We start from the raw sequence: 26,416 nt of genomic DNA, 5'->3' as shown, positions 1-26,416 counted from the left end.
TCAACAGCCTGGAGAGTCGCTTGTTTTCAACACTCTTTGAAGCAGATGTTTTCTCTGGACTTGGCAGCCTGGTATCTTTTTCCCTCATAAGAAGTATACGAACAGCTGGGTGGCTTGGCTGGGGCCTGGGCCACTGAAGACCTGCCCCCGGTGCCCAGCACTCCAGGTGGAGGCTAGAGGCTGCCCTGTCCAGGCGGCTGCGGGGCCTGATGCCCGGCCGGGGAGGGAGGGAGGCCAGGCGGGGCGGAGCACTTACTGCACACAGGCAGAAAAGACTTCTTTGCAGGGCCTCTGAAGGAGCTTCTCCTCCGTCTGGGAGACCAGGTCCTGGCCAACTTGGGCGATGAAAACTGAGGACTGGAGGAGGAAGAGAATATGCAGCATCAGTGGCGGGAGGAGCAGGGCGGCCAGGGCTGCCCACAGGCACTGGGCACACAGCGGCCCTGCCCCGGCCTGTGGTGGGCAGCCGCCTCCCCGTCCCGCCCACTCCTGGGCCTGGGCCACGTGCAGTGTTCGGTGGTGCAGGGAGGTGGCTGGACTGGAAGGGGGTGAACAAGCCCAGACTTAGGGTCCGATTTCCGGCTCTGCCACTTTCAGTTTGTGTGACCTCATGAAGGTCACACGGCTCCTCTGAGCCTCGCTGCCCGCATCTGCAGAACATCAGAAACGATGTCCCCGTGTCCTGGGCTTGTGGTCAGAACTGAATGAGGCGTGCAAGTGCTCAAGTATAAGGAGCTGTGTGATGCAGCCCAGTGCATCCGCGAGCCCTCTCTGAGCTTGCCCTTATCCCCTCTGGGGCTGTCTCGTCAGAGGGCAGACGCAGGACGCCACACCTGCCCAGCCTCGAGGTCACGTGGGAAAGGGTCTGGAATGGGCAAGGGGCAAGTGAACAGGACAACACAGCGAAGGGAGGGGAGCTCAGTGGCTCTGTGGGTACAGCTTTGGCGTCGACAGAGCTAGGTTCGAACCCCAGATCTGCTACTTGTCACTGGGGGACCTTGGTCTCAACTGCTCAGCCTCAGTTATCAGGAATAATAGTTTTTCCAAGAATGAATCAATGAAACCTTTAGGCCAGGCCTCTGGCCCAGATCCTGGCATGTAGCAGAAAGCGTGCAATAAACATCACCACCATCATTTCGTTCTCCTTCTAGGTTAAGCTGCCTGGCCCTAATATTTCAAGTTTGCAAGGACAGTTCCGAGAATTTCTGTGTCCTACCCAGGAGCAGCAGCCACCTCTGGGGAGGCGCCAGGACAGCCAGAAGGCAGCCCGCCCACGCCCACACCAGTCCCCTTTCCTCCCACCAGTCACCCTCTGCCAGCTGTTCACTCACCAGCTGGGCCACGAGGTGGGTTTTTAATAAATTACAGGGATAATTGAGAAAATTGCCGGGAGTGGGTTCAGAAAGACAGGGCGTAAACACATCTTTCTTCCCAAAAGACTGAAATCTGAAAGGCTTACTTTCTCTTCCCAGCTATTGAAATGTGACCATGGGGCTGATTACTCTGCTAAGCCCCACGGAGTGGTGTCTGGGGAGGAGGGGGTTGTTTCTGGGGGTGGAAGGGGAGCCCACAGCAGCAGCCTGGCATGGCCTAGTGAATGAAATCGGGGGCTCATTTTCTATTCCCCACCGTTCAGAATGCCCACATTCCTTCCTTCCTCCCTTCTTTCTTTCTCTCCTTTCTCAGGAAGGCCCTGCCCTCTCTGCCGGCCTTCCTGTGCCCGTGGGGGTGGAGGGGCTCCCTCCTGAACTGGGCCTGAGAGGCTCCCAGCCCCTGGATGGGGGAGGCCCCAAGCGTGGGGGGAGCCACTGTGATGGTAAATGCCGCCTGATCACCCAAGTGCAGGCAAAGCCAGTTATACTGAACAGCACACTTGTTTGCTATGGCCAATTCTGGGTGGTGGTGGCTCCCCTCACGTTCCATCCCACTCTGTCCTCCCCACACTAAAAATATGATGAATGAGACTGCAGAAGGACACCCCACACAGCACTAGCTTCTGGAGCAACTGAAGCTTCTTTCACAGAAAAGATGCTCAAGGTTGCGGAAGGATCCCCGAGCTCTGGTCCAGCCTCGGCCCTTGGTCATTTTGTGCCTCCATGTCCTCCTCTGTAACAGGAAGGAGCTGTTCCAGAGATGCGTCACAGGTCCTTTGAGATTTGGGAATTGACAATTGTAGGTTTTTTGCTTCTAAGACTTGGGGAACTTTCTTGGAAATTCTGGCAACCGAGTCTCTTGGGGATCAGTGACTACAGGCTACTTCAGAGCAATCAAATACTAAAACAAACCCCGAGGCCGTGGGCAAATTTGCCCCAGAAAGAGAGCTGACGGCTCAGGCAACCTTGGTTTGCAGGGCCCAGGGCCTGGCTCAGAACTGGTGCCCCCTGAATATTTGTTAATGAGTGAGATGATACAATGTGTTGTGCCAGGATATGACCTTGAACCTGGGGTGACTCAGCAAAGACCAAACAGAGATGGGTCTCTGTTTGAGTGGGTGGGCATGGGGAGAAACAGAACCATTTCTTGGACCTCAGAAGAGGCTCCTGAGTTGCCCACCTGTATGCATTCAGATGTACCACCACTTCATCATCAGATTTCACCCAGGGAGGACCCACCCTTACCACAGTAGGCGCAGCCCTGTGCTGGGCACATTATGAGGGGAGGGGGAGTGTTAAAAGGTGAAGCCAGCGTGGTCCTTGACCTCAAAGCACTTTTTCTCCAGTAGGACATAAATGAAATAAGGTGATATCCTAACAGAAAAGTTCTTCTGCCTCTTTTGGCTGTATGCAGTGGTGTATAAAATGAGCTGGTTGGAACTCAATGGCTTTCAAACCCTTTTTCAAAACCTTCTTTTCTCCTCCTCCAAATGAAATTTATCTGTAGACCCAACATTTAAAACCAATAGAAATAATATAATGGGTAGCAATGGTTTATTTATATTATAGGCCCACTCTGGTCAGGAACTGTGTGAAATAGGTTACATGCATTATTTCATTTAATCTTCTTTATGGCTCTGTGAGGTAGATACTATTATGATGCTCATTTTGCAGATGAGGAAACTGAGGTTCAGAAAGGTTAAGTCATTTGTGCAAGGTCACATAGTCAATAAGTGGCAGAGAGGGTATTTGAACCCAGGATGGGGGGGTCTAGAGTGAGCCTGGTTGGAGGTGTTAGAGTATCTAGGCCACCTGTGCTCCTCTCACCCGCCCCATCTCCCAGGAGGCCCCTGAGGTGTGACTTTAGCCCTCAGGCTGACCAGGGCACCCGTGAGGCCCTGCAGCAGAAGCAGGCAGAACTTACACGGAAGATGACGCAGCTCAGGGCAACGAGCCGCTGGGCTCAGAGAAGGGGGAGATCATTGCAGGGTGGGGTCATCTGGGAAAGTTTTCACAGAGGATGAGGTCAGAGGCAAAGCAGAATTTGGCCTCAGACCTCCCCCCTCATGGGCCCTCCCACCTGCAAGCAAGGACAGCCAACTGGGCTCCCTTTGCGGCCACACTCCACTTCCTCCTAAGCCGATGGGAGGGGCCTTCCAGGGTCTAGGAGGGACCCAGCTGTGCATGAAGTCACACCACTCTCAGTCTTCGGGGGTTGGCTGGCGGGAGGGCTCTGGGGACGCTGCCCACAATCCAAGCCCTAACGGGAGTTAATGAGCGGCTAATAATGCGTTTGGTTTAACCACCATGGGTTTAAACTCAGCCTTTGGCTCAACATGAAGAGATTAAGCGATTCCAACCAAACCCCTTTCAAGTGACTCCAGGGAGTGACACCTTTGCCAATAAAAAGGGAATAAGAAGCTGTTGGCCAGTTTAAGTTGGGAACTGAAACCCAAACCTGCCAGGAGGCTGAGACCAGCAGCTACTCAAAGGGGCACTTCAGTGGGACATTTGCTACTTGCATCACTGGAATCAGAGGGTTCCCCTCCAGTGCAGAGAAGCAATTTTAAAGAGAGACTCAGTACGAAGGCTCTCCCTAGCCTGCACGCAAGGTCTGCTGATCACGTAAGACAAAGGGCCACAGATGCTCAGAGGGCTCTGAGGTCCCAGCAACCACAGCCCCTGCAATTCAGCCCCTGCAATTTGAGGCAGGAGAATTCCATACTGTGTCAGATCTCTTTTCAGTCAGCTAATCCCTTGTGGTCCCAGGGGGCCTGTGAGATGGGCTGGGGAAGGGAGGCCAGGTGGGCTCTGGACAGGAACGTCGTCCTCACTGCACCGAGGGTGCAGGATCGCCAGGCGAGCTATGGTTGGGCAGCGCTGTGGCTCTTTCCTGCAGGGACTGTCCCTGCGGGATGAAGCTGAGGGTCAGAGTGGGGAGGAAGGATGGGCACCATCCTCTTCCGTGTCAAAGATGTCTCCCTGATTTCTCATCAAACAGAAAAGGCCCCAGGGCCCTTTGATATTTACAGGGCTGAAAGCAGCCAGGAGAAGGGGTCTTGGTGGAAGTCTCCGGTAAAATTCTCCCCATCCCAGGTCAGCAGTACTTTGAAGTGACACTTGATTTCTTTGGTCACCCAATAGTTTCCTCAAGTAGTTCCAGCCTGCAGGCCTTGACTTTAACAAGTAACAGTGTGAATTTAGTCACCAAGGTTCCTTTGAAATGTGTGGAATTAGCTCTTGGTGGTACAGCTTCCGAGGCCTTGAGGAAGGGCTGGGAACAGGGTTTCTCTGCTGGAGACTCCACCACAAATGCCTGGCCTCCTGGTGGTCTTGGGCAGCTGAAGCTAACCAGCCGGCCAACCTCATTGTGACTGGTCTGCCCAGCCCTACCAGAATGACAGTCAGGATGACCCCCAGCTTTCCTTAAGGAGGGCTCCATGGCCAGCTCCTGGGACAGCTTAAGACAGCAAGACAAGCCTTGGGGACATGGCTACAAACGCCCGGGGTGGCTGACCAGAGAGCTCTCCCACTCTGGCGTGATGAGAAAGGACTTGGCTTCCTTGAGGAGCTGTAGGCTGCAGGGCTGCCTGTCCTCCCTGAAGTCACGCCCGGAGCAAGAGAATCTGCACCTGCTTCCCTCTGTGGCCAGGGCTTCTCCCCATTTCTCCCCCCCACCCCCCGAGGCTGGGGGTTGGGGACAGAGGTGGCATTAAAGCTTGGCTGTGCTTTCTCTCCTCTCTGTGAGTCTGTGCCTCCGGGTAAAAGCCCCCTTCACCCGGAGGGGAAAGAACCTGATCCAACCACCCCTGTGGAATGAGAAATTGACCTTGACTCCATCTCCCGTGTCAGAGGAACTTGGGGCCGCCCTCGGATGGGGCCAGGCTGCCAGCAGTTCCAGCTGGTAGGACAGACTCAGCACGTGCATGTTGGGCTGTAAGCCCCCCTTGGAGTCTCTCCGAGTACTTGCCCCTTCTGACCTCCTTCCCTCTATGGCCCAGACTCCCTCTCTGCTCTTCATAACACTTATGCCACAGGTTCTGGGGATCCAGGCAGCTCCTGCTGTCTGTGTTAACCACCATAATGCACCTGTCAGGGCAGCACAAGATGGAGGCTGCAGAGGCGTTTTCCTGGGCACCAAGTGCACTGAGAAGGGCCCTTCAGGCTGCTTTGAGCATAAGCAGGCAGGACCCTGAAATGGATGAAGGGACCCCAGGAGCTTTGCACCTTCACTCCTCTCTAAGCCCCTCTCCTCCCTTTGGTCCCCATTCCCTGTTAAGTTCTCAGAGCCCTCATGCTGCCTCCGCTGCCCGTGACCCTAAACTTCGACAGGTGGCCTAGGCCAGACCTGTCATCCTCTGCTGCATCAAAATCTCTGCAACATTCAGGCACGGCATTGATGACCAGTAACGATTCAGTGCACTGGAGGCCTCGGGATTTTAGCTGGGGGGGGCAGACTGGTTCGATAGAAGAGCTAAGGACTTGTCCTGAAGCTGTTTGTGTAGCAATGGATTTAGAGTGACCATGTGCTTGGTTTGGGGTGACTTGTGGGCTAATGTGATTGCCTACAGGAAGGTAAAACTGCCCTAGCGCCCCTTGGTGCTGCACCAAGGCTTCGCCCCTCTCAGGTCATAACTGCAGCTTCACAAGGGCCTTCTGTGGTTAGCACAAAGCAGGACAGTCCGGGGTATTTCAGGCACTGAGCAGGAGGAGAGGGAGGGATGGTGGTGGGGAAGGCACGGGCCAGGCCTGGGCATGAAGCCACCCCATGGGAACTTTACTCAGCCCTCAATCCAGGAAGCATGTGCCGATCACCTACCACACCCAAGGCTCTGTCTCCCCCGGATGTTCCAACGCCCACCCTCAGTGACTTTGCAGCAGAGGGACTGAAGCCCCAGGGCAGGCCGACTGCCCAACCCCAGCTCTGTCAAGGCCAGCCTAGCAGTCATCCACAAGGTGGCGCTGTTGAGCCCCACACTGCTGTGCTTCACTGCGCAGACACCCCACAGGTGGACCAGCCTCCCGGACCTTCAAGAGTAGGCAGGCCAGATGGCCCACCTGAAATAATTACCAAGTGATTCATCTCAGACCTGAGGAGTGCGGCCTTGGTAGTAACAGCTGAGGGAAACAATGCGAGATCAGTTTGGGAGGGAGCCCTGGAGAGGGAAGATGAGAGCTGGACTTGAGGGAGAGGCTGGATTTACACAGGTGGAGGGGACTGCTGGGGCAAAGGCCTGGAGGCTGGAGGAAGCAGGGAGCAGTAGGGGGATGCTGCTCAGAGGGAGGAGGACTCATCTAGATAACGTTAATCAGCAGGAACAGCTGACAGGGCGTGCTGCTACCTCGTGTGAGGCTGGTTCTCTCCTGGGGCAGCCACTGACTGCTGAATCATCAGTCTTAGGGGTGGCATTGTGAGGGCAGCTGCCATCGGCTGCCCTGGCGGCTGCACCTGCTCTCCCTGGGCACTGCTGTCTCCCTCTGCACCGTGATGACTGGCAGGAGGAAGGGACATCATTTCCTGCATCAGAGAAACTCCTCATGTCTGAGGACCTTTTTCCCGAAGATTCTCCAGGCTTCAAAGTCTCATTTCAAGATGTCAGAGTGGAAATGGGAACAGTTGTGTGTGGCTTGTGTCCTTGGAGGCACCCAGGGATGGAGCATGACTGAGGGGGCCATGAAAGGCTCTTCAGAACCACCCCCTACACCTCCTCAGCAGTCATCAATAATCCTGAAGTGAGCGCTCCTGGTGTCTACCCTCGCAGCCTTCTGGAAACACATGCCCTATACTTGTTCAGAGATTCAGGACCTGAGATGGAGCAGGAGAAGATCACGGAGGACTCTCCTGGGAAGACCCCACCTGGTTTAGCTGATTCAACCCACTCATGGCAGAGGTGGGGGAACTTAGAGAAGGAACCCCTCCAAGGTCACACTGCTGGCCCATGGTGGAGCCAGGATCAACACTCAGAGGGGCTCCACGGCAGGCCTCAGAGGGGGAGTGGACCTGAGCTGCATGGACTCTAAACCCGGGGTCCTGAGCCAGCTCTAGGGCAAGGATAGAGCTTCGGCCTCAAAACCAACTTGTCCCCATTTCACAGACGAGAGCACACACACAGCAATCTTAGCCCTGGTATCTCTCCCATCCACCCCCTCCTCTCCATCCCCACCTCACTACCCTCGTTTCAAGAATTCTCTTCCCTGGCTGAACTATTCAGTAGGCCCCTCACAGGTCTCTATTACCACTTGCTCTAGCACTTGACACAATGGCCCCCAAGGGAGTTTTTCTGCACCACACAGCATTGATGGTCCCCACTGCCAAAGGACAAAGTCCAATGCCTTCTTGGACCTGGCCCCAAATGCCCTCCTGACCCACATCCCAGTCCTGCCCTCTGCTTGCCAGTGCTCCCACCCCACACTCAGCCTTCCAGTCGCTGCTGGGCCTTTGCTTGTTTCCCTGGAAGGAGCCAGACCCATCTCATCACGGCACATCCAAATCCCACCCAGTCTTCAGGACCCGCTTCCAGCGCAACCTCATCCAAGATGATCCTCTGAGCAGGAGGACCTTCCACCCAATCCCACCTCCCTGGGACAACTGTCATCACCATCACTACTGCCATTTCTTAAGCACTTACCATCGACTAGGTCCTGGAAGCTTGACATGGGTTATCTTTTTTAATCCTCTCAAGGTAGGTTTTATTATGATTATCTCCATTTTACAGATGCAGAAATAGGCTCAGAGAAGTTAAGTAACTTGCCCAAGGTCACACAGAGCATGAGATGGAGGACAGAGTCAAACCCAGGCAGTCTGGTCAGAGAGCATTATCCCTAAGCACATCATGTCTTCCAAGGACGCCATAGTCCTTCTTGGATAGCGTGAGGAGGATGTGACTGTGGCCTTGAAGAGCAAGCCCTCCTTGGAGGCCCATGGGGGCTGGATAACAAGGTGCGGTGGGCTCTGCATGTTTTAGCAAATGCTATTTATAGTGCACTGTCCTACGTACCCCATACCCCACACACATGCAAGCGCACGCACACACACACACAGGCTAACGGCCGACATGTGCTTCGCTTCAACATCTGAAAACATCCCACCAAGGAGCTCATGCTCATTAGCAGTGGTTCCATCAGTGCACAAGAGGTCAGCCCAGGAGAGCGTCCGCTCTATCTCCAGACGCAAGCACTTAGGGCTTAATGATGTGTATATTTTCATATGTGGGCAGCTGATCTTCCCCATGTAAACTATTTGCAATTTCCCAACACAGACAGACTCAGCTTTCAGGAAAAACTGAGCAGGAGAGAGGCAAGACGCTCTGGAAGAAAGGGGTTACAGTGGGTCCCCTTCCTCCTAAATAAGGGGCTGCCCAGGGGTCTGCCTATTCTGCACATACCAGGGTGGAGGCAGCTGTTCTTGGCGGGCCACCCCCATTTCTCCTCCAGGACAGGAACAGGGGAGAGGCACTCCCACAGCTGTACCCTGGCCACCCCTTGACCCTTCACGAGGGGATCTGCGTCAGCTGCAGGAGGCTCTGCACACAGAGTGCCAGGGCCCGGCTGTGGGCGGGGGCAGTGGTGGGAATGGGGCCTCCAGCAGGAGCCAGGCCTGGAGGCAGTTGTGGGCGGCTGGGAGATGGGCCAGCCTGACCGTCCCTGGCCCCTCGACGTGAGTTTTTCCCACAAATGTATACTTCTTTTTTTGTGTGTGTGTGATGAAGATCAGCCCTGAGCTAACATCCATGCCAATACTCCTCTTTTCTTGCTGAGGAAGACCGGCCCTGAGCTAACATCTATTGCCAATTCTCCTCCTGTTTTTCCCCAAAGCCCCAGTAGATAGTTGCATGTCATAGTCGCACATCCTTCTAGTTGCTGTATGTGGGACGCGGCCTCAGCATGCCCAGACAAGTGGTGCGTCAGTGCGCGCCTGGGATCCGAACCCGGGCCGCCAGTAGCAGAGCGTGCACACTTAACCGCTAAGCCACGGGGCCGGCCCCACAAATGTATACTTCTGTTGCTCGCCAAAACAATGCCGTAAGGTGGGCTTGCTGTTCCAGGGTCACAGACGTGGAAACTGAGCCTTAGAGAGCTCGAAGGGCAGGAACGTTTTTCATCCCTGTCTCAGCAGAATTGAGCGCAGTGCTCGGTGAGTAGCGAGTACCCGACATGTGCTCGGAGACAGAATCAGTGGTGAACCTGAGGTTCAAACCCAGGCCTGCCTGGCTCCCAAGCCTGTCATCTCTTCACTCCACTTTCCTGAAATGGACTGATGATGCTTCTGGCACAGAGTAGGCGCTCAATGTATTTGTGGAATGTGCGTGTGGGGTGCACACATGCGCTCTCATAGCAGGAGACAAGGAAGCAGAGAGCAAAGGAGTCTGCCCATCAGAAGTGCCTTCACGAGGCCATCTGGGCTACTCCCTGCCTTCGTGACACCTAGACCCGTCAGAGTTCTTTGGGGTTTTCTCAGTTACAACTGGTTGGAGGGTCAGTGTGTGTCTCAGGCAGAAACTGTGGGCTGGAGGCTTGGGGGTGGCCGGCTGGGGGAGAAGCTGGAACTGTCCTTGGGAAAAGGGCCTGGAGCGAGGGGTTCCTCGGCTCAGGTGCATGGTTTCATTTCATCATATCCTCCACTCTTCCAAGAAATTCCCCTTTTGTTTGAGCAACTGGGAGTTAAGTATCTACCACTTTCAGCCAGGAATCCAGACTAGTCACTATCTGTAAAACCAGAGTCTAGGCCAGATGACTACAGGGCCTTGCAAATGCTACCCAAGCCACAGGAGGCTTCCTCTCCTCGCTTGTCTCTCCCCACTCTCAAGTTGGCTGGTTCTGAGTTCCATGAACTAACTCAGCCCAGCTCGCTCGACTCCAAGGATGAGAACTGGGGGAAGAAAGCAGGATTGGCAGGAGGTCGGCACGCAGGTGCTCAACCCCAAATCCTGGCTTGAACGTAAAACTGCTTATACAATCCCAACCAGAAGACAAAGGAGACAGGTCACTGCACGGCAGCCTTGGACAGCGTTTCCGTCCTCGAAGGTTGATTTAAGGTCTGGCTGACAAGAAGAAAAAGCTCCATTTTCCCACCTTTTTAATCAAAACCTTCAGTGCCACGTGGAGAAGCCACTGTGGTGTGCCCTGTGTCCGTCTGGAGCAGTTCCCCTCTTGGGACACAGCCAGGCAGCAGACACAATCCGCCAGCCCCAAACAAGAACAGAACCCAAGGAAAAAGGCAGGGTGTTGTTTTCTTGGTCGTTGGGGAAAAATAAATTGGCCCAGCCAAATGCCCATGAGAGAAGCGTTGTGGGGCCGTGGCTCCCTCCACTCCGGGCCTGACGTCGGAATCCTGAGGCCAAAACACCCCCAACTCCTCCTCGAGTGTCCGCACGGTCAGCCTGGTTGGTGGACTGTGTGGCCTGAGCACCGTGCCAGACAGAGCCCCACTGGGCAGAGACACATGGCTGGACAGGCAGCTGGCGGCCAGAGGTCCTTGGGGTAAAAGCTGGACAAATGACCAGTCCCACTGCGCCTCTTCTAAGTTCTAAGGGAAGGTGATGCTCGCTGCTTCCCATCAGGTGGGCTCAGTCTCCAGTCAGAGGTGATTCACCCTGAAGCGGAGGAGGCTTAAGCTCTGGGGCCCTTCACTTGCAGTCCTGGGAGCGACAAAACGCTCTAGGTGGGAGAGGAAGCCAGGTTTCAATGGGGAAGCATTTCTACATAAGCACTTCCAGGAAATCGAGATCTCAGATGAAAAGGACCCGACTCTCCAAGGCTCCCGTCATTTGTTGTGATTTCTTCTTCCATTCCCAGGAAATGCTCACTTTTGTACCTCATGTTCTACTCTTTCTCTTAAAGAGGACACTCCCCCAGTTATTTAAGCTTCAGCCCCCACGAAACCTGGATCTTCCCTTGTCGCCAACAGACAGAGAGAACTCAGAGAGGTGGCCTCATCAGACACAGGTGGCTTCATGGCTGAGGTGGGGTTTGACCAACGTGCAATGGATGAAGGGGGTTTGGCTGGACAATGAGGAGAACTCTTCTTTCCTTCAACTCCTGGTATTTGCATACCGGGAAGTATTCTGAGGCGATAAGGGCTCTGAAAGAATCAGTTTTTTCCTACAGCAAAACTGACACTTCTGGCCCAATTAAAAAGGCAGGACTGCCCTTGAGGACTCCAAACAGACAGCAGGCTCATAGAGATCACCAACCGACTGAGGGGCCATGAGGCCAGGAAGTGCTCTGAGCAAGCCCTCCTCTTCAGGGGGTTCCAGCCCTTTCCAGTGGTGCCTCTGATGACCTGGCCACCCCAGATCACAAGCTGCCACATTCCCTGAGTCAGCAAAGAGGAGAAACACAGCCTTTGAGAAATAGCCACAACCCTTCAAGAAGGGAAAAGCAGATGGGGCTTCAAGGATCTTGACCCATATTTCCGTTGCTGTTCAAGTGGCTTCGCAGAAATCAGGATGAAGGATTTTTAGGAGTCAGGAAGAGAGGACATTTTTAAACACTGGCAGAATTTAGCTAGGGGCCCTGAGAGCTGGGCAACTTTAATGAGAAAGAAAGGAAAATACACAAGTGACCCTGACCCAGACCTTGACTCTTTACGTCAAAAGCAAAAAATAATTAACAAAATAAAATGTGCCTGCATGTGAAGTGGGGGGCCAGCCGGGCTCTGTCAATTCGATAATCCCTGGTCATGACCTATGGGCCCAAAGTGTGTGATGGGAGACGACACACTGTTTACACAGGCTGCGAGCCGGCTCTCGGAACCCAGAGAAGCGGGGTTTTTCCTGGAGAGGGGTTTGAATCCAGCCAGCTCTGCTCTGGGTCAGCGCAGCCACGTGCAGGTAATTCTCGAATAGAGCCCTGGTCCAAAGGGGCAGGGTGCAGAATGCTCACGGCGGAGAGTGTCCTTCATTCTTTGTGCGTGAGAGCCGAGGGCCCAGCGAGCCAAGTTTCCATCTTCCAGAACACCCTCCCATTTCACAGCTTCCAAATCGGCTGCACTTTAAAATTGTGTTGGAAATATCCTGGCCTTGGAAGAATTTTCTCCAGTGAAGATTTCATTCCATGGGCTTGGGAGTAAAGGAGGGGCAGGAATCTCCTAAGATCCAGGGAATTCAACCGACGCCCCCCCCACCCCCCGCCCTGCCCGCCATGATGTCATTTCTCTGCCCAAGGCTCACGGACAGGGAGGGCCCTTCAGGCCACACGATAAGTCCGCCAAGCACAGGCACCACAGAGACCAGCGTTGCTGCCCACTGGTGGCAAAGCTTGGCGGGGGGTGCGGGGCGGGGGGGTCCTCAGGAAGCCTGTGGTTGATTTCTCTGTCTCCAGCCTCTCTAAAGAGAGGGGTTCTAGGTGGGAAATACTATACACACACACAGGATCAGGGGTCAGAGGCAGAGCTGGCTCCACCGGCATCAAAGGAACATCCAAATTTCTGACCTGGAAGGTCACAAGGAAGGAAAAGGGACGCAGATGGGCACGCTTAGGCCTGCTGTGAGGAGCCCCTGTTGGCACACCAGCCTCAAGGACGTCAGGAGGAGCCGAAAAGACATCAGCCTTCGGGCAAAAAGAATTTGTTTTCCAGGAAAGGTTGGGGGAGGAATAAAAGTATGTCTGTTCGAAGGACAACTACACAGTCATTAACAATGCTGCCCAGGGAGACCATGACATGAGAACATGCTAATGACACAGTGCAAGGTGGAAGTCGATACCCAGGTTTGGGGCCAGTAGCTAGACAGAGGCCAGCAGGGACCTGCCAGGGAGCACATCCTTCAGGCATCAGCCCACCTGCCCTCCTGGGTTTGCTCATTCGTGCAGCACCTGGGAAGCTGATTTGGGGGGAATTTTGTCTTTGGTTAACTTTTGAAAAGACAACACAGCGGAGGAGAAAGATCACAGGCTCTGGAATCAAACAGACAGGGGTTCTATCTCAGTTTCACGCTTTTTCGGTTGTTCTTTTTCTTTCATTGTGGTAAAATATATATAACCTACAAATTGCCATTTAAACCATTTTTTTTTTTTTTTTGTGAGGATTGGCCCTGAGCTAACATCTGCCAATCCTCCTCTTTTTGCTGAGGAAGACTGGCCTTGGGCTAACATCCATGCCCATCTTCCTCCACTTTATATGGGACGCCGCCACAGCATGGCTTGACAAGTGGTGCGTCGGTGCGCGCCTGGTATCTGAACCAGCGAACCCTGGGCCACCTCAGCGGAGCACACGCACTTAACCTCTTGGCCACCGGGCCGGCCCCTAAACCATTTTTAAGTGTAGAATTCAGTGGCATTAATTACATTCATAATGTCAACCATCACCACCATCTTTTTCCAAAATTTTTTCATCACCCCAAACAGAAATTCTCTACCCAGTAATTCCCCATTCCCTCCCTCCCCCAGCCCATGGTAAACTTTAATCTACTTTCTGTCTCAATGGATTGGCTTATTCTAGATATTTCATGTAAGTGGAAGCATACAATATGTGGCCTTTTATGCCTGGCTTCTTTCACTTAGCATAACGTTTTCAAGGCTCACCCATGCTGTAGCATGTGTCAGAATTCCATTCCAATTTATGGCTATAAATAACAGTATTCCACTGTAGGGATAGATCATTTTGTTTATCCATTCATCTGTGGATGGACACTTGGGTTATGTCTACTTTTTGGCTATGGTAAACAATGCTGGCAGGGACATCTGCATACAAGTATCTGAGCGCCTGTTTTCAGCTCTCCCAGCTCTTCCCCTAAGTACTAAAGACCTTTGCCCAAAGTAAAAATAGTGTCTGCTACACAGGACTGTCATGAAAATGGGATGAGATAAAGGTGTAAAGCATATAGCATATAGTAGGTGCTAAATTAATGTTACTTTGCCCCACTTCCCCCATTAAAACCCATCCTTAGTAAAGGAGTATGAGAGAGTTAATGACTCAGTGCTACCTCTTCAGGGGCGTCTCCATTTAAAGAGCACGGATGCTCAAATGGTGGAACTCCAGCCCAGCGGCCTTCTCTGCTTTGCTCGGGCACAACCAATGGCTCAGCATTTAGACACGTACTGGTCCCAGGAACAAGAGCCTCAGAGGAATTCAGGCCCAGCTGCGGGCCAACCACAATGGGAATCGGAAGACGAGGTCAGGAAGCATTGCTTTTGGTGCCTTCTCTCCATGCTTCTAGCACAGGGCTGTGGAGTCCAGTGAGGAACGTTCCAGTCTCCTCTTCCAAACCATGTGACCATGGGGGGTCCAGCCCCTCTTTGGGCCTCAGTTCCCTCATCCAGGAAAGGAGGAGTTTGGCTTAGCTCAGTGGTTTTAAAACTGAGTTCCACGGAGCCATAAGCGTCCTTCTCAAAGCCAGGGTCAGGGGAGCAGGAGGGAGGCGGAGGGGGTCTGGCTGCCAGCCCGCTCCACCAGAGCAGATCTTTGTGTCTTTGCATACTGGAGACCTGCAGCTAAAGTCGTCTGCAAGGCCCTGGACTGGGTGTCACGGCCCACTCTAGGTGGTGTCCTCCTTCCCTTGGGGTGAACTGGAGGAAGGGTCCCTGAGATGCACTCTTGGGTCCTCTCCCAATGAATTCTAGAGGCCCGGGCCTCTATTCAGAAGTGGCTCGAGCAGCAGGGGCCTTCCATGGGGCCCTGGACGATGCAGCTGCTGGACGTTGGGGCAAAGGTGAAACGACCCAGGAGCCCTCGCAGGCCCCGTTGCTGTCAAAACAACACCCTAGCTCCCTGGTGAGTGCTCCTGAGTCATTAATAACCCCTTAGTCGAGAGGAGATGTGAGAGATAGGGAGCTAGGTTGGGTTATTTTAGGAGAGCAGGTGGGGGAGGGTCAAGAGCACAGACCCTAAACTCTCAGCTTCCCCTGCCCAGCTGTGTGACCTTGAGCAAGTCACTTAACCTCTCTGTGTCTCCATCTCCTCATCTTTAAAATGGAGATAATAATCCATCAGGTAGACATGCAGATTAAGTGAGTTACTTAAAGCCCTCAGAACAGTGTTTGGCACATAGTTAGAGCTGGGACTGCAGATTTTCTCATTATTACAGGTGGTTAGAGTCGGGGGGCCTCTCAGACAACATCCAGGCCAGCCTCCTCACTCTACCCATGTGAAAGCTGAGGCCCAAGGAGAGGAGGCATCTGGCTGTGAGGGGAGTGAGAAGAGGGCAGGCCGGGGTTCAGTTCCCCACTCTGGTCATAACTAGGTGTTCTTGGGCAACTACTTAACCTCTCTGAGCCCCCACTTCTTGTCCTCTCAGCTGGCTGTTATGAGGACCAAGTGAAACATGGAACATGAACTTCCAGGCACGCAGTAGTTGCTCAATAAATGCTAGTTCCCTTCTGTCTTGCCCCAGGACAGCTAGTAAGCACAAATGTGGCTTTATTTGTTTTGAATTCCTGTCTCTGCTGCTCCCAAAAATGGAAGAGAAAGAGGCCCAGCCCCCATCCTCACCCTCTGCTGCTTGGAGAAAACTCCAGGAAGTTCCTTTCTCATGTTTTCAATCCTCTTTTGCCTCGAGTCCTTTTGCAGTGCTGTGGCAGGAAGTGGGAGAAGCCAGGACGCATGGCCCAGCTGCCCAGCTGCCCAGCCAGACCCTGCTCACGAGGAGCTCAAGCAAAGGTGGACTCCAAGCTCACTAGATTCATTGATGACAGGACAGAGATGCTATTCCAGGCGCCAGGAGACAAATGGGGGCCAAGCGATCTTAGCAGAGATGAAAAGCTGGGTCCAGAGCCAGTGGCTGGGAGCCCAAGCCCCTTGGAGGATGGGCAGGCACACGGAAGGGAGGGATTTGCCCAAGCCACCAGATCCTGGGCCTGGGTTGCCCTAGAGACCAAGGGCTAGTTAGACGGTGAGGTGGACTCCACGCCAGCTCCCCCAAGGCCATAGACCCCAGGAAGAGAGACCCAGGAACGAGCTTGACTCCCAGTCCACTGCTCTTTGCTCTAGGTCACGCTGTCTCTTCCAACAATAAGGCAGCATTTATAAAATGCATCATAGCTGGGAAGTAGGTAGTCAGCCCAGCATTTTCCAAAGATGGTAAGATGGTCTTAGGCAGTACAGGGACACAATTAAATAATATTGAATCACTCAGTGAGAAAGGTATTCCCTTTTCAATTCTCCTCCAAGCTTTCCAACATCGAGAAGAAAGTCTCTGTGTGGAGCCACCATCTTGCTAACACATCTCTAATACTCACTAATCTCCCTTCAAAACAAACAGAAAGAGGCTTCAGGCTCAGGGCTTTAGGCAGGCAAAAGAGCATCTAGTTAGGATTTAATGTCAATTTTTGCAGTTATCTTTACATATGACAAATCAATACTGGTTTTCCAGGCATGTTCCTGGTACAAAGTTCCCTTTTAAAATTCACTGGGCTGGCCCCATGGCTTAGCGTTTAAGTGCACGCGCTCCGCTACTGGCGGCCCGGAGTTCAGATCCCGGGTGCGCACTGACGCACTGCTTCTCTGACCATGCTGAGGCCGCGTCCCACATACAGCAACTAGAAGGATGTGCAGCTATGACATACAACTATCTACTGGGGCTTTGGGGGAAAAATAAATAAATTTTAAAAAAAATTCATTTTATTTTGAGTTAAAAGATGAGTTGATTTAAAGAAAAATGTTACATAAATAATTGCAAGGGTGGTATGCATACATAGCAAACCTGTGAAGGTGCTTTGAGAATGACTGTTGGCCAGGGGCCCATTTAAGTGCCATTGTTATCATCCCCATACTCAGATGGGGGAACGGAGGCTCCAAGGATGCCCAGTTGGAAAGCGGCAGAACTGGGGTCCCCTGTGATCCTGAGGACAAAGATTAAAGTGCTGATTGCCCCAGAGGCCGAGGAATTGTGCCCAGCTGAGAAGCCAGCCTGCCTGGGCTAGCTCGGAATCCCGTGCTGCTGCCTGGGTGGGGAGGGCGGAGGCGACAGGGAAGCGAGCAGGGGGGCCAGAGAAAGAGGAACTTGGAGTAATGATTATTTCCTTTCATTCAAGCTCTTTACTTCTTAAAAGGTGGATGTTTTCCGGAGAGCCAAACAAGTACTAGGAATAGATTTCTTTTGTGCAGGAACTCAGGCTGACGGGTAACTTCCCCTTAACAAGAACAAACTTCCCTGCCTTACTTACCCTATCATTGTTCACAGAAACAGAGGCAGCGTCTGCGGAGGGCCCAGAGAATAGCACCCTGCCAGCGGACCTCCAGCAAGAAATGCCCTCTAAGAGCTGCCTGCCCTGGGGCACACCCCACATCCCAGAGGATGCCATGCCTGTTCATGTCAGAAGGCTGCCCCCACCCACCTGTCCACCTCATTGTCAGAAGAAACCCACGCAGGCCCTTTCCGCAGGGCCCTCTGCCAGGTCTAAGCTTCCCCTGGACTCCACTGATGTTCCCTAGTAAAACCCTATTGAAACTGGGTACCACGTGCCAGCCCTAGTGACTGGGGTGGAGCAGTTCAAAGATGGAGACCCGGCACAGTTGCTCATGAGCCCAATTAAAATGAACCACTGCAAGATCTTCTACAAATGACACTGTCGAAGCAGGACGCTCAGGGACTGCCCTTAAGCCCTGCCTCCACTATTCTAAACCAGCCTCTGCCCTGCCCAAACCTCAGTTGCCTGATCTGTAAAATGGGGACACTAATACCCATCTTGGGAGTTGCTAGGAAGATTCAAGAGCAGGTCTGTAAGATGTCATAGCAGTGCTGGACTCAGAGGGCCCAAAGAATACTGTCATGTCAACCAGGAGAAGGGCTGGAATACTCGTGAAGGACCAGGCCTGGCCCTGCTCTTCCCAAAGGGCGTGCGGCTTTGGTTCTCCAGAGGAAGACAGATTTATGGGCCTAATGTGCACTACGATTTGTTTACTTTGTCCCCATATTACACCTTGTTCCCCAAAACCCAGAGTCCTTCTTATAAGGACAGATAAGACAAAGTGAAAACAAGTCATTTATAAACAAGTAACAAAAACGAATGTGAATTCCATCTAAATGAAAAACCTTTGTACTTCAAAGGACACCATCAGAAAGTAAAAAGACAACCCACAGAATGGGAGATAATATTTGCAAATAATATATCTGATAAGGGACTTGCATCCAGAACCTACAAAGAACACTTAGGATTCAGCATTAAGAAGATAAACAACCCAATTTGAAAATGGGCAAAAGATCTGAATAGACATCTCTCCAAAGAAGACATACGAATGGCCCATAAGCACAGGAGAAGATGCTCAACATCATTAGTCACTAGGGAAATGCAAACCGAAACCACGATGATATACCACTTCACACTCACTAGAAAGAATAAAATAAAAAAGACAGAAAATGCCAAGTGTTGGTGAGGATATAGAGAGACTGGAACCTTTACACACTACTGGGGGGAATGCAAAATGGTGCAGCCACTTTGAAAACAGTCTGGCTATTCCTCAAATGATTAAATGTCGAGTTACCATATGACCCAGCAATTCCACTCCATATACCCAAGAGAAATGAAAAACATATATCCTCACAAAAACTTGTATATGAATGTTCATAGCAGCATTATTCATAACAGCCAAAAAGTGGAAACAACCCAAGTATCCACCAATTGTTGAGAAGATAAATAAAATGTGGTTTATCCACACAATGGAATATTATTCAGCCATAAAAAGGAACGAAATATTGATACAGCCATGATATGGATGAATCTTGAAAACATATGCTAAGCGAAAGAAATTAGTCACAAAAGTCCACATGTTGTATAATCCTCTTTATACGTAATGTCCAGAATAGGCAAATCCATAGAAACAGAAAGTAGATTAGTGGTTGCCAGGGGCTGGGGGGCAAGGAAAATAGGAACCAACTGCTAGTGGGTCTGGAGTTTCTATTGGGGGTGATCAGATAGTAGTGATGGTTGTACAATTCTGTGAATATTTTAAAAACCACTAACTGTACACTTTGAAAGGGTGAATTTTAGGATATATGAATTATATCTTTATAAAGCCAGCACTTAAAAAATGAAGTCTGTAGTGATGGATATAATACTTTTTTCAGGATCACCTATTATTACGACTATTAAAAATATTTTCTGGTCCATCCCAGCTCAGAGCAACCCTGCACCCCTGAACATCTGTCACCTGTTTCACTTCTGATCTGTAGGTACCTGGAAGGTAAGGTGCCCAGATCTCTGCAGAGCCTGGCACACACATCTAATTGGACCAGGGGGCCTCTGCACATCTTCTCTGAGCTAGCTGATAAGCCTGAGAATATCCATAGGACATGCCACACTCATGGCTGTCTCACTAGCAGCAGAGACTAACTTGCCACACAGACAATGTTTTCAGCTTGGGGGTTAGGGGGTGAGAATGTAGGCAGGAAGCTACATTCCATATGCTCCCCTGAACTCCTCCAGACTCGCTTGTTGGCCAGTGGAGCTTTAACAAGGCAGTTAAAGCTCGTGTGCCTCCTTCACCCCCCACTTCCCCTTTGGCAGTGACCATGAGACAACATCTTCAAGATGGTGGAGCCACACAAGCAGCCAGCACCCCTGGTCTTCACCCAGGAGAGTTGAAGACCCGGTCAGATTGTGCACGAGAAAGAAAGAAACCTCTATTGTGTGAAGCCCCTGAGATTTGGGGTTTGTTTGTTGTGGCAGCTCGTATTAATCATCCTGACTAATGCATTGCCTTTTAATGAGTCCAGCCTCTCCGGCTAGCTCTCTGTGGCTGGGGGCCCTCTGGACCCCTCCTGGGCCTCTCACAACTCCACAGCTGGAGTTCGTGTCTGAATGATTTCCTTATTCAACAGCCTGATCTTGAAAGCACAGACAAAGGAGGGGAAAGTCGGATGACAGCCACTGCTGAGCAAGAGTCTAATATGTACCAGCTTCTGTGCTCTGTACTTGCTGGTATTTATGACCCTCACCACCACCCGCCCACCTGACAGATGAGCAAGCTGAGGCACCAAGAGGTTAAGTAACTTTTCCAAGGCCATGCAGCTAATGAGGCCAAGTCTGGCTGTGAACCCAGGTCTACCTGGTTCTAAAACTCGCCTTCTCATAGCACTGCTGCCTGTCTGTTAGATCTCCAACAGCTTCACCCCATTCCAAAGCCCACCCCAGGCTGGTGTCCTCTAACGGGCCCCCCAGAGCAGAGCTGGCCGTGTATGGGCAACTGATGCAGGACTCCAGGGGGTGTCCAAGGAGTGGACTTTGTCTGCCTCTTGGGATGGAAGCCTCCGGGCCAGGGTTGGAATTAGGCTCCAGGCATAAAGCTTTAACTTCAAGCCGGGACTTTCCAGCCAGACTCCCAGCAAACATACCATGTGAGACACCACGGGACACAAGCCAGCCAAGTGTCTGCTCCCCAGAAAGAGAAACGAGGCAGGAGAGATGAGGGGCCCACGAAAGGAAGCTTCCCAGGCCTCCCCTCGCTGTCTCATTCAAACCAACTTACAACTCACATGTGTCCAGCACTGCGCTGGGGCAGGAGACACACAGAACAGATGCTATCATCTCTGCCCATTGAGCTAATTACCCTGCCCACTACAGCAATGACCCTCATCCTATGTGCTCTGTCTTTTTCGGGGGCACTTCCACTCACTCTGCGACTCAAGACGAAAACCAGGGAGTCACTTGGGACTCCTCCTACCCACTCTCCTTCACATCCCACACCTGGCTATCCCCCGAGAGCTTCCTCCTAACACTTCCCGAGGCCCTTGTACCTCTCATCCCCATGGCTGCTGTCCCGGCATGGGTCACCTTCATCCCTGCGGCTCTTGAGGCAGCTCCCTGGATGGTCTCTTGCTTCCAGTCTTTCCCCCTCCCCTTTCTCCTCCGTGTGGTCAGAGGGATCATCCCAAACTGCAAGTGGCATTCAGAGCCCTAGTGGCCCCCCACTGGCATTAGGATGATGTCGAACTCCCCAACATGGTTTTCCAGACCCTGCCGCCAGGAAGGCCCCAGCTGCCCCACCTTTCCACTCCTATAAAACTGACCACCCCACACCCTTCCCCACCTCTGTACCCAGGCTTCTCATGCTTGGCACCACTGACATTTTGGGCCCGATATTTCTTTGTTGTGGGGGCCGTTCTGTGCGTCGTAGGATGTTCAGCAGCATTCCTGGGCCCTACCCATTAGATGCCAGTAGCACATCCTCCCAATTGCGTCAATCCAAAACCTCTCCAGACAAGTGTCTCTCGGGGACAAAACGTCCCCAGGTAAGAACCACTGCTCTGTACCTTTGCCCATGAGAGGCCCTTCTCCTTTCCTTTCTTTTGTACCAGCCTTCCTCCTCCTCACCACGTTCAAGTTCGATTCAGCCAGATCACCTCCCAGCAGCCTCCCCAGCTCACCCAGGCTGGTCTAGGGGCAGCTTCTTGGGACGCCCCCTACTTCCCTGTGCACAGTTCCACCACTACTCCCATCCCACTGCATTCGACTGATCTGTTGATGTGTCGTCATCCCCTCTGTGAGGTGGGCTCCTCAGAACCACCTCCAGGGGGAAGCACTGACTGCAGGGACCTGCAGAAGCACAACAACAGGGCAGGCGCTCAGAGACCACCCAGGGAGGAGTGATGGATCCTGACCAGAGGTAGCAGAGGCCCTGTGCAGCCAGAGGCATCGGATCAAGCAGGGACACAGAAGGGAGAAAGAGGGGTAGGAAGCAGCACCTGCCAGGGGAAGGGACTTTCAGGGAACAGCCTGAACAAGGGCAACCAGGTGTGGACGTCAAGATGAAACTGGGAAATGGTGTGCTGGAGCCCAGGGCGGGCGCCGTGGGAGAGATAATGGGAGAAAGGATGTTGGAGCAGAAGGAGGCGAGGTCATGAAGACCCTTGCATGTGTTCTGCAGCCCAAGATATACTCAGCAGGAGGTGAAATTTGAAAAAAAAAAAAAAGTTTTTATAGTCTAATAAGTTTAGGAAATGCTTTGTTAGCAGTTAAACAGGTTTCTTTATTGCAAGACTTCTCAGAGCCTTTAATGTACTCACTGGCAGGGAGAATCTTTACAAGCAGGAGATGCGGCATGCAGCACTGCCCTCATGAAATTGGCCACAGAAGTGTGTTTTTCACAGAGCTTCTCAAATGATCAGCGCCCTATGGTCTATGCTTTGGAAAACGCTGCTTGAAGCTGAGACATATGAGCTGCATCTTGAGGACGGGGCTTAAGGTAAGGGCGAGCTGGGTTTGGGGACAATGTCTGGGGGTTGTTGGAAGTTCTCAGGGCCAATGCTGGGGCCTCAGCCACTAGCTCGGCTGCTCTCCCAGCCCCTCGCTCCCCAGCACCTGGGGCATCTGCAGCACTGAGAAGTAAAACAGGTTCCTGGGAGAGTGACTACAGGAAGGCCTGGGAAGGCAGTGCAAGATTTATTGTAGGAAAACAGACGACCCATGGGACAGCTTCGACCACCTCCCCCAGGGCCCTGGGCCACAACATATGGTGTGGTTTAAATTTTAAAAACTGAGGAGTACTTAAGGAAAAAATGTTGGCAGGCTCTGAGGCACTTGTAAAACCGTCTGAACTGATGGGGAGTCTGGGCCCCATCCCTCCAGGAGATGGAGGCAGCGCTGAGCAGGGGTAGGGAGGTCTGCAGGGCCCAGACTGGGGTCTGCTAGCAGAGGCTTCTGGAAGAGGTTGGCTGCGGGGAGAGAGGGAAGCAGCCCCCTGTAGCAGCCATTGGATAGGCTGAAAGAGCCGGCAAAGCAACCACTTGATCCTCACTGCAGATCACAGCCAGGCTGGCAGATGCGTGGGCGGGTGCGGCGGGGGTGGGGGGGGTGGGAGGGCAGTGAGGGGGCGGGGAGGGGGGAGATGACAGTGCCTCACAGGGGAAAGACCAAGGGCTCCAGGATCACCCTGACCTGGGCTCAAATCCCAGCTGTGGGGCCTGGGACAGTGACATCCCCTCTTGAGCCTCCCCTTCCTCATCCAGAGGACAGAGCCAATAGAATCACATCACACAGTGACAGCAAGGACTAAGTGAGACAGTGCCTGCACACAGTGGGTCCTCGATGCATGTTAGTTGCCATTGTTTGAGGGGAACTCAAGTGGGTGGGCAGCCCCAGAGGGGGCACAGATGGAGAGCTGGATGGGCAAAGCTAAGCCACACTGAAACGGCCTTTGCTGAGGGCAGCCAAAGATTCTATTAGATGTGCGGGCTTAGCAAGTTATTCTCCTCTCTGGGCCCTGGCAGCTGTCTGTAAACAGGGCCCTCTACCTCTCATCTCAGGGAGGACGGAACCATTACTGATAATGCCTAGGAGGCGTCTGGCATACCCTAGGCGCTCAGCCAGTGAGCTGCTGTTCTTGTCCCCTCCGGGGTACCTAACCCCCTCAGTGTGGTGCCTCCTCTGAGCTCAGGGCGCCTGTCTATGCCCCCGGTGTTCACTCTGTTTCAAGTGGTGGCCAGGAGATCAAAAACGATCTGCCCGCAGGCTCATCAACATGTCATCGGCTGTGACTGTGGGTGAAGAGGGACCCTGCTCAGACACGTCTCCTCCTTGACCACTTTCAACCTAAGAACCTTCACAGACACCAATGACTGTTATCCAGAATAAAGCCAGGCAGCACTGCCCAGTGTCCCCACAGTTGGAGCGGGCAGCCATATTTTCCCAGGGCCACGCCTTGTGCAGAGTGAGCCAGCCCTGTTCAGCGTCTAGAGGTGTATTATGAGCATTGATCCTCTCATTTCTGAAACACACAAAAGCACTGGGAGTGTCTGCTGTTCACATAAAGAGAAGTGTATGATGACGATGGAAGCGGAGGTAGAGAAACGCAAAGGGAAGCAGGGAATGACAACCAGGGGTGGTGGCTCAGCAGGAACAGGAGGAATGACACAGCAGACACCTCTGGGTGTGAGGCTGGGCTGGCCCCCACGGAGATGCCCACTGGCCACCTGCTGCAGACAAGCACACCTGCTCTGGAACAAGGGCTCATCCTGGGGGTGGGGAGCCCCACACGCTCAGGGCCCCTGGGACCTCCATAACCTCCACAGGGCAGCGGGGGAGTGAGGTGGGACCAGAGCTGCCAAGGACCCCCTGCGACCATTGCCGAGAAGAACATCAAGGTGGGACTTACCCACCTCAAGGGACTTCCATGTCAGGTAGATAAAACATAAAAATACGCAGAGACTCTATCTGTGCGGGGGGCCTGATTTTAAACTGAAGGAGCTGCAGTGGGGTTAAACCCCTCGTGTCACCCTGGATGCCTTCACAAGAGGGTTGCAGGCTCTCAGCAGCCCACCTGATGCTGGAGGAGCTGCTGTGTGTGACCCAGATTCCTTCTGTCCATAATCCCAGCTCTGTCTCCTGAGTGGCTGCAGCATCCACGTTTAACGGACGCGAGCCATGGAGGTTAGTGCCCCCAAGGTAGCAGGCGGTGGGAGCCTTTTGAATTAAGCTAATTAAGAATCAACTGACTGATTAATAATCTTAGGTGGATCAGAGGCTGCCTTTCTTCAGGGACTACATGTCACATCCTGGGAGTCTCCACATCCATTGGCAACACATCCCTCCCTGATGGGAAGCATCTCCCATCTTCTGTTGCTCATGGTTTGGTTCTTGTCTTGTGAAACAATTGTTATTTCCTTAGTGTGGGCTTGGAGAGGACAGAGTCTGTGATTGTCCAATTTTCAGGAACCCTCTGAGATTACCTGATCAAGCCTCACCCATTTTACAGAAAAGGGCACTGAGGCCCTGAGAGAGGAAGACCAAGGTCACATGGTAAGTTAGGGGTGGGGCCAGTTCCTGACCTGCCTGCCTGTGTGTTGCCACCCCTGCCACATTGTGTGTGGACAGACTGACAGCCAAGACCCCATCACACAGGCAGTGGTGACCTCAGTCCACCAGCAGCCTGGGACATGTGGAGCACGCTTCCTGGGGGCCTGGTACCCACAGTCCAGGTCCTGGGTGAGGAGAAGCCACCGCTGGCCCACAGGGGTACAGGACATGCCCAAAGCTGTTCGCATGCAGGTCTCATCTCAGGCTCTGGAGGCCTCCAGGAGGTGGGTCCGGCAGGGATGGCCACTTTTAAGAAAGGGAAACTGAGGCCCAGCAAGGGAACATGACTTGACCGCATGGGTAGAACAGCTGGGAGTAGAACCCCAGGCTCCCAGGCCAGGCTCTTTGAACTGGATGGAGAACACATTTATCTGTCATGTTGGGGGTAAGAAGACACAGGCTCCAGGGAACCAAGACCTCCAGGACCCTGGGGGGTGGTGCTGCCCCTATTCCTTCAGCCATGGGGGGTGCTCCTGAGGTGGGGCCAGGGTGGCCTCTCGTCCTTCAGTATACTCCAGAACATACTTCAGAATACTCTGCATTCTGTTATGTGTTCAGCTGACATTGCCTCTGCCACACAGCTTCAGCCAACCCCTTTCCCTCCTGATCACCTCCAGACCCTTCCCCTCCACACTGACCTCTCAGAACCACCCCTGCTGTGCCCTTTCTTCCGGGCACTCCCGACCCCTGCCTCTGCCACAAATGCTTGGGTGTGGGCTACAGGCAACATGAGGGCCCCTGGAGGGGCCTGGGCCCCCAAGAAGCAGGCCTCCCCACCCCAGGCCTGGACCACCCACCTCGGCCCTGCCAGGCTTGGGTGTTCTCTGGGGGAGGATGAGAATTCTGGATCTCTGGAGACCAATGGCAGCCACCAGCTGTGTACTTTACAGCGCCGCACACGGCCTGGCACAGATCTGGGGGCCCATATTCCTGGATAAGGCCTCCCATTCCTCCTGCTGTGGGGTTGGGCGGCCTCTTACCTTTGGGCTGAGGTACTTGGTCATAATTTCCTTCCCTTTTTCTCCCAGTTTTTCATCTGGAGTAACTTCATATTCTGCCTAAAACAGAAGAAGGAAAAGAACAATAATAGATTTGCTCATAAGCTTCTCATAGTTATAGAACCTTAGAGGCCCCTGGAGAAGGCATCCTGGAGGCCACCTGACCAGTCCCCTCCTCCTACAGGGCAAGAAGGTGAGGCCCAGAGAGGGGAGAAGACCCAGCCCAGCAGCCCCGACGCCCAGTCCAGCCTACGCTGCACCATCCGTGGACACGCGCTTAGAACAGCGGCTTCCTCTCAGACTGCACATCAGAATCAC

General features: G+C 53.0%; 1 protein-coding gene across 3 annotated transcripts in view; it reads right to left on the bottom strand.

The window, feature by feature from the left end:
• The window catches only part of GRK5 (G protein-coupled receptor kinase 5), a 225,300-nt gene that overhangs the window by 30,015 nt on the left and 168,869 nt on the right, over positions 1-26,416 (bottom strand). For 2 of the 3 annotated variants that reach the window (XM_004428127.3, XM_087432694.1), the window contains exons 4-5: positions 26,081-26,158; positions 257-357 (exon numbers count right to left, since the gene is read on the bottom strand). In XM_004428127.3, coding sequence (XP_004428184.1) covers positions 257-357; positions 26,081-26,158 — 179 coding nt within the window. Of the gene's footprint in view, positions 1-256; positions 358-26,080; positions 26,159-26,416 lie in introns of those variants that run through there. The other variant, XM_087432696.1, reaches the window with a different exon arrangement.

Source organism: Ceratotherium simum, chromosome 6 (assembly GCF_057802395.1).
Source record: "Ceratotherium simum simum isolate JZ-2026a chromosome 6, ASM5780239v1, whole genome shotgun sequence".
NCBI lineage: Eukaryota > Metazoa > Chordata > Mammalia > Perissodactyla > Rhinocerotidae > Ceratotherium > Ceratotherium simum.
The sequence above is the reverse complement of the archived record's forward strand: the minus strand, read 5'-3'. Positions and strand labels throughout refer to the sequence as shown.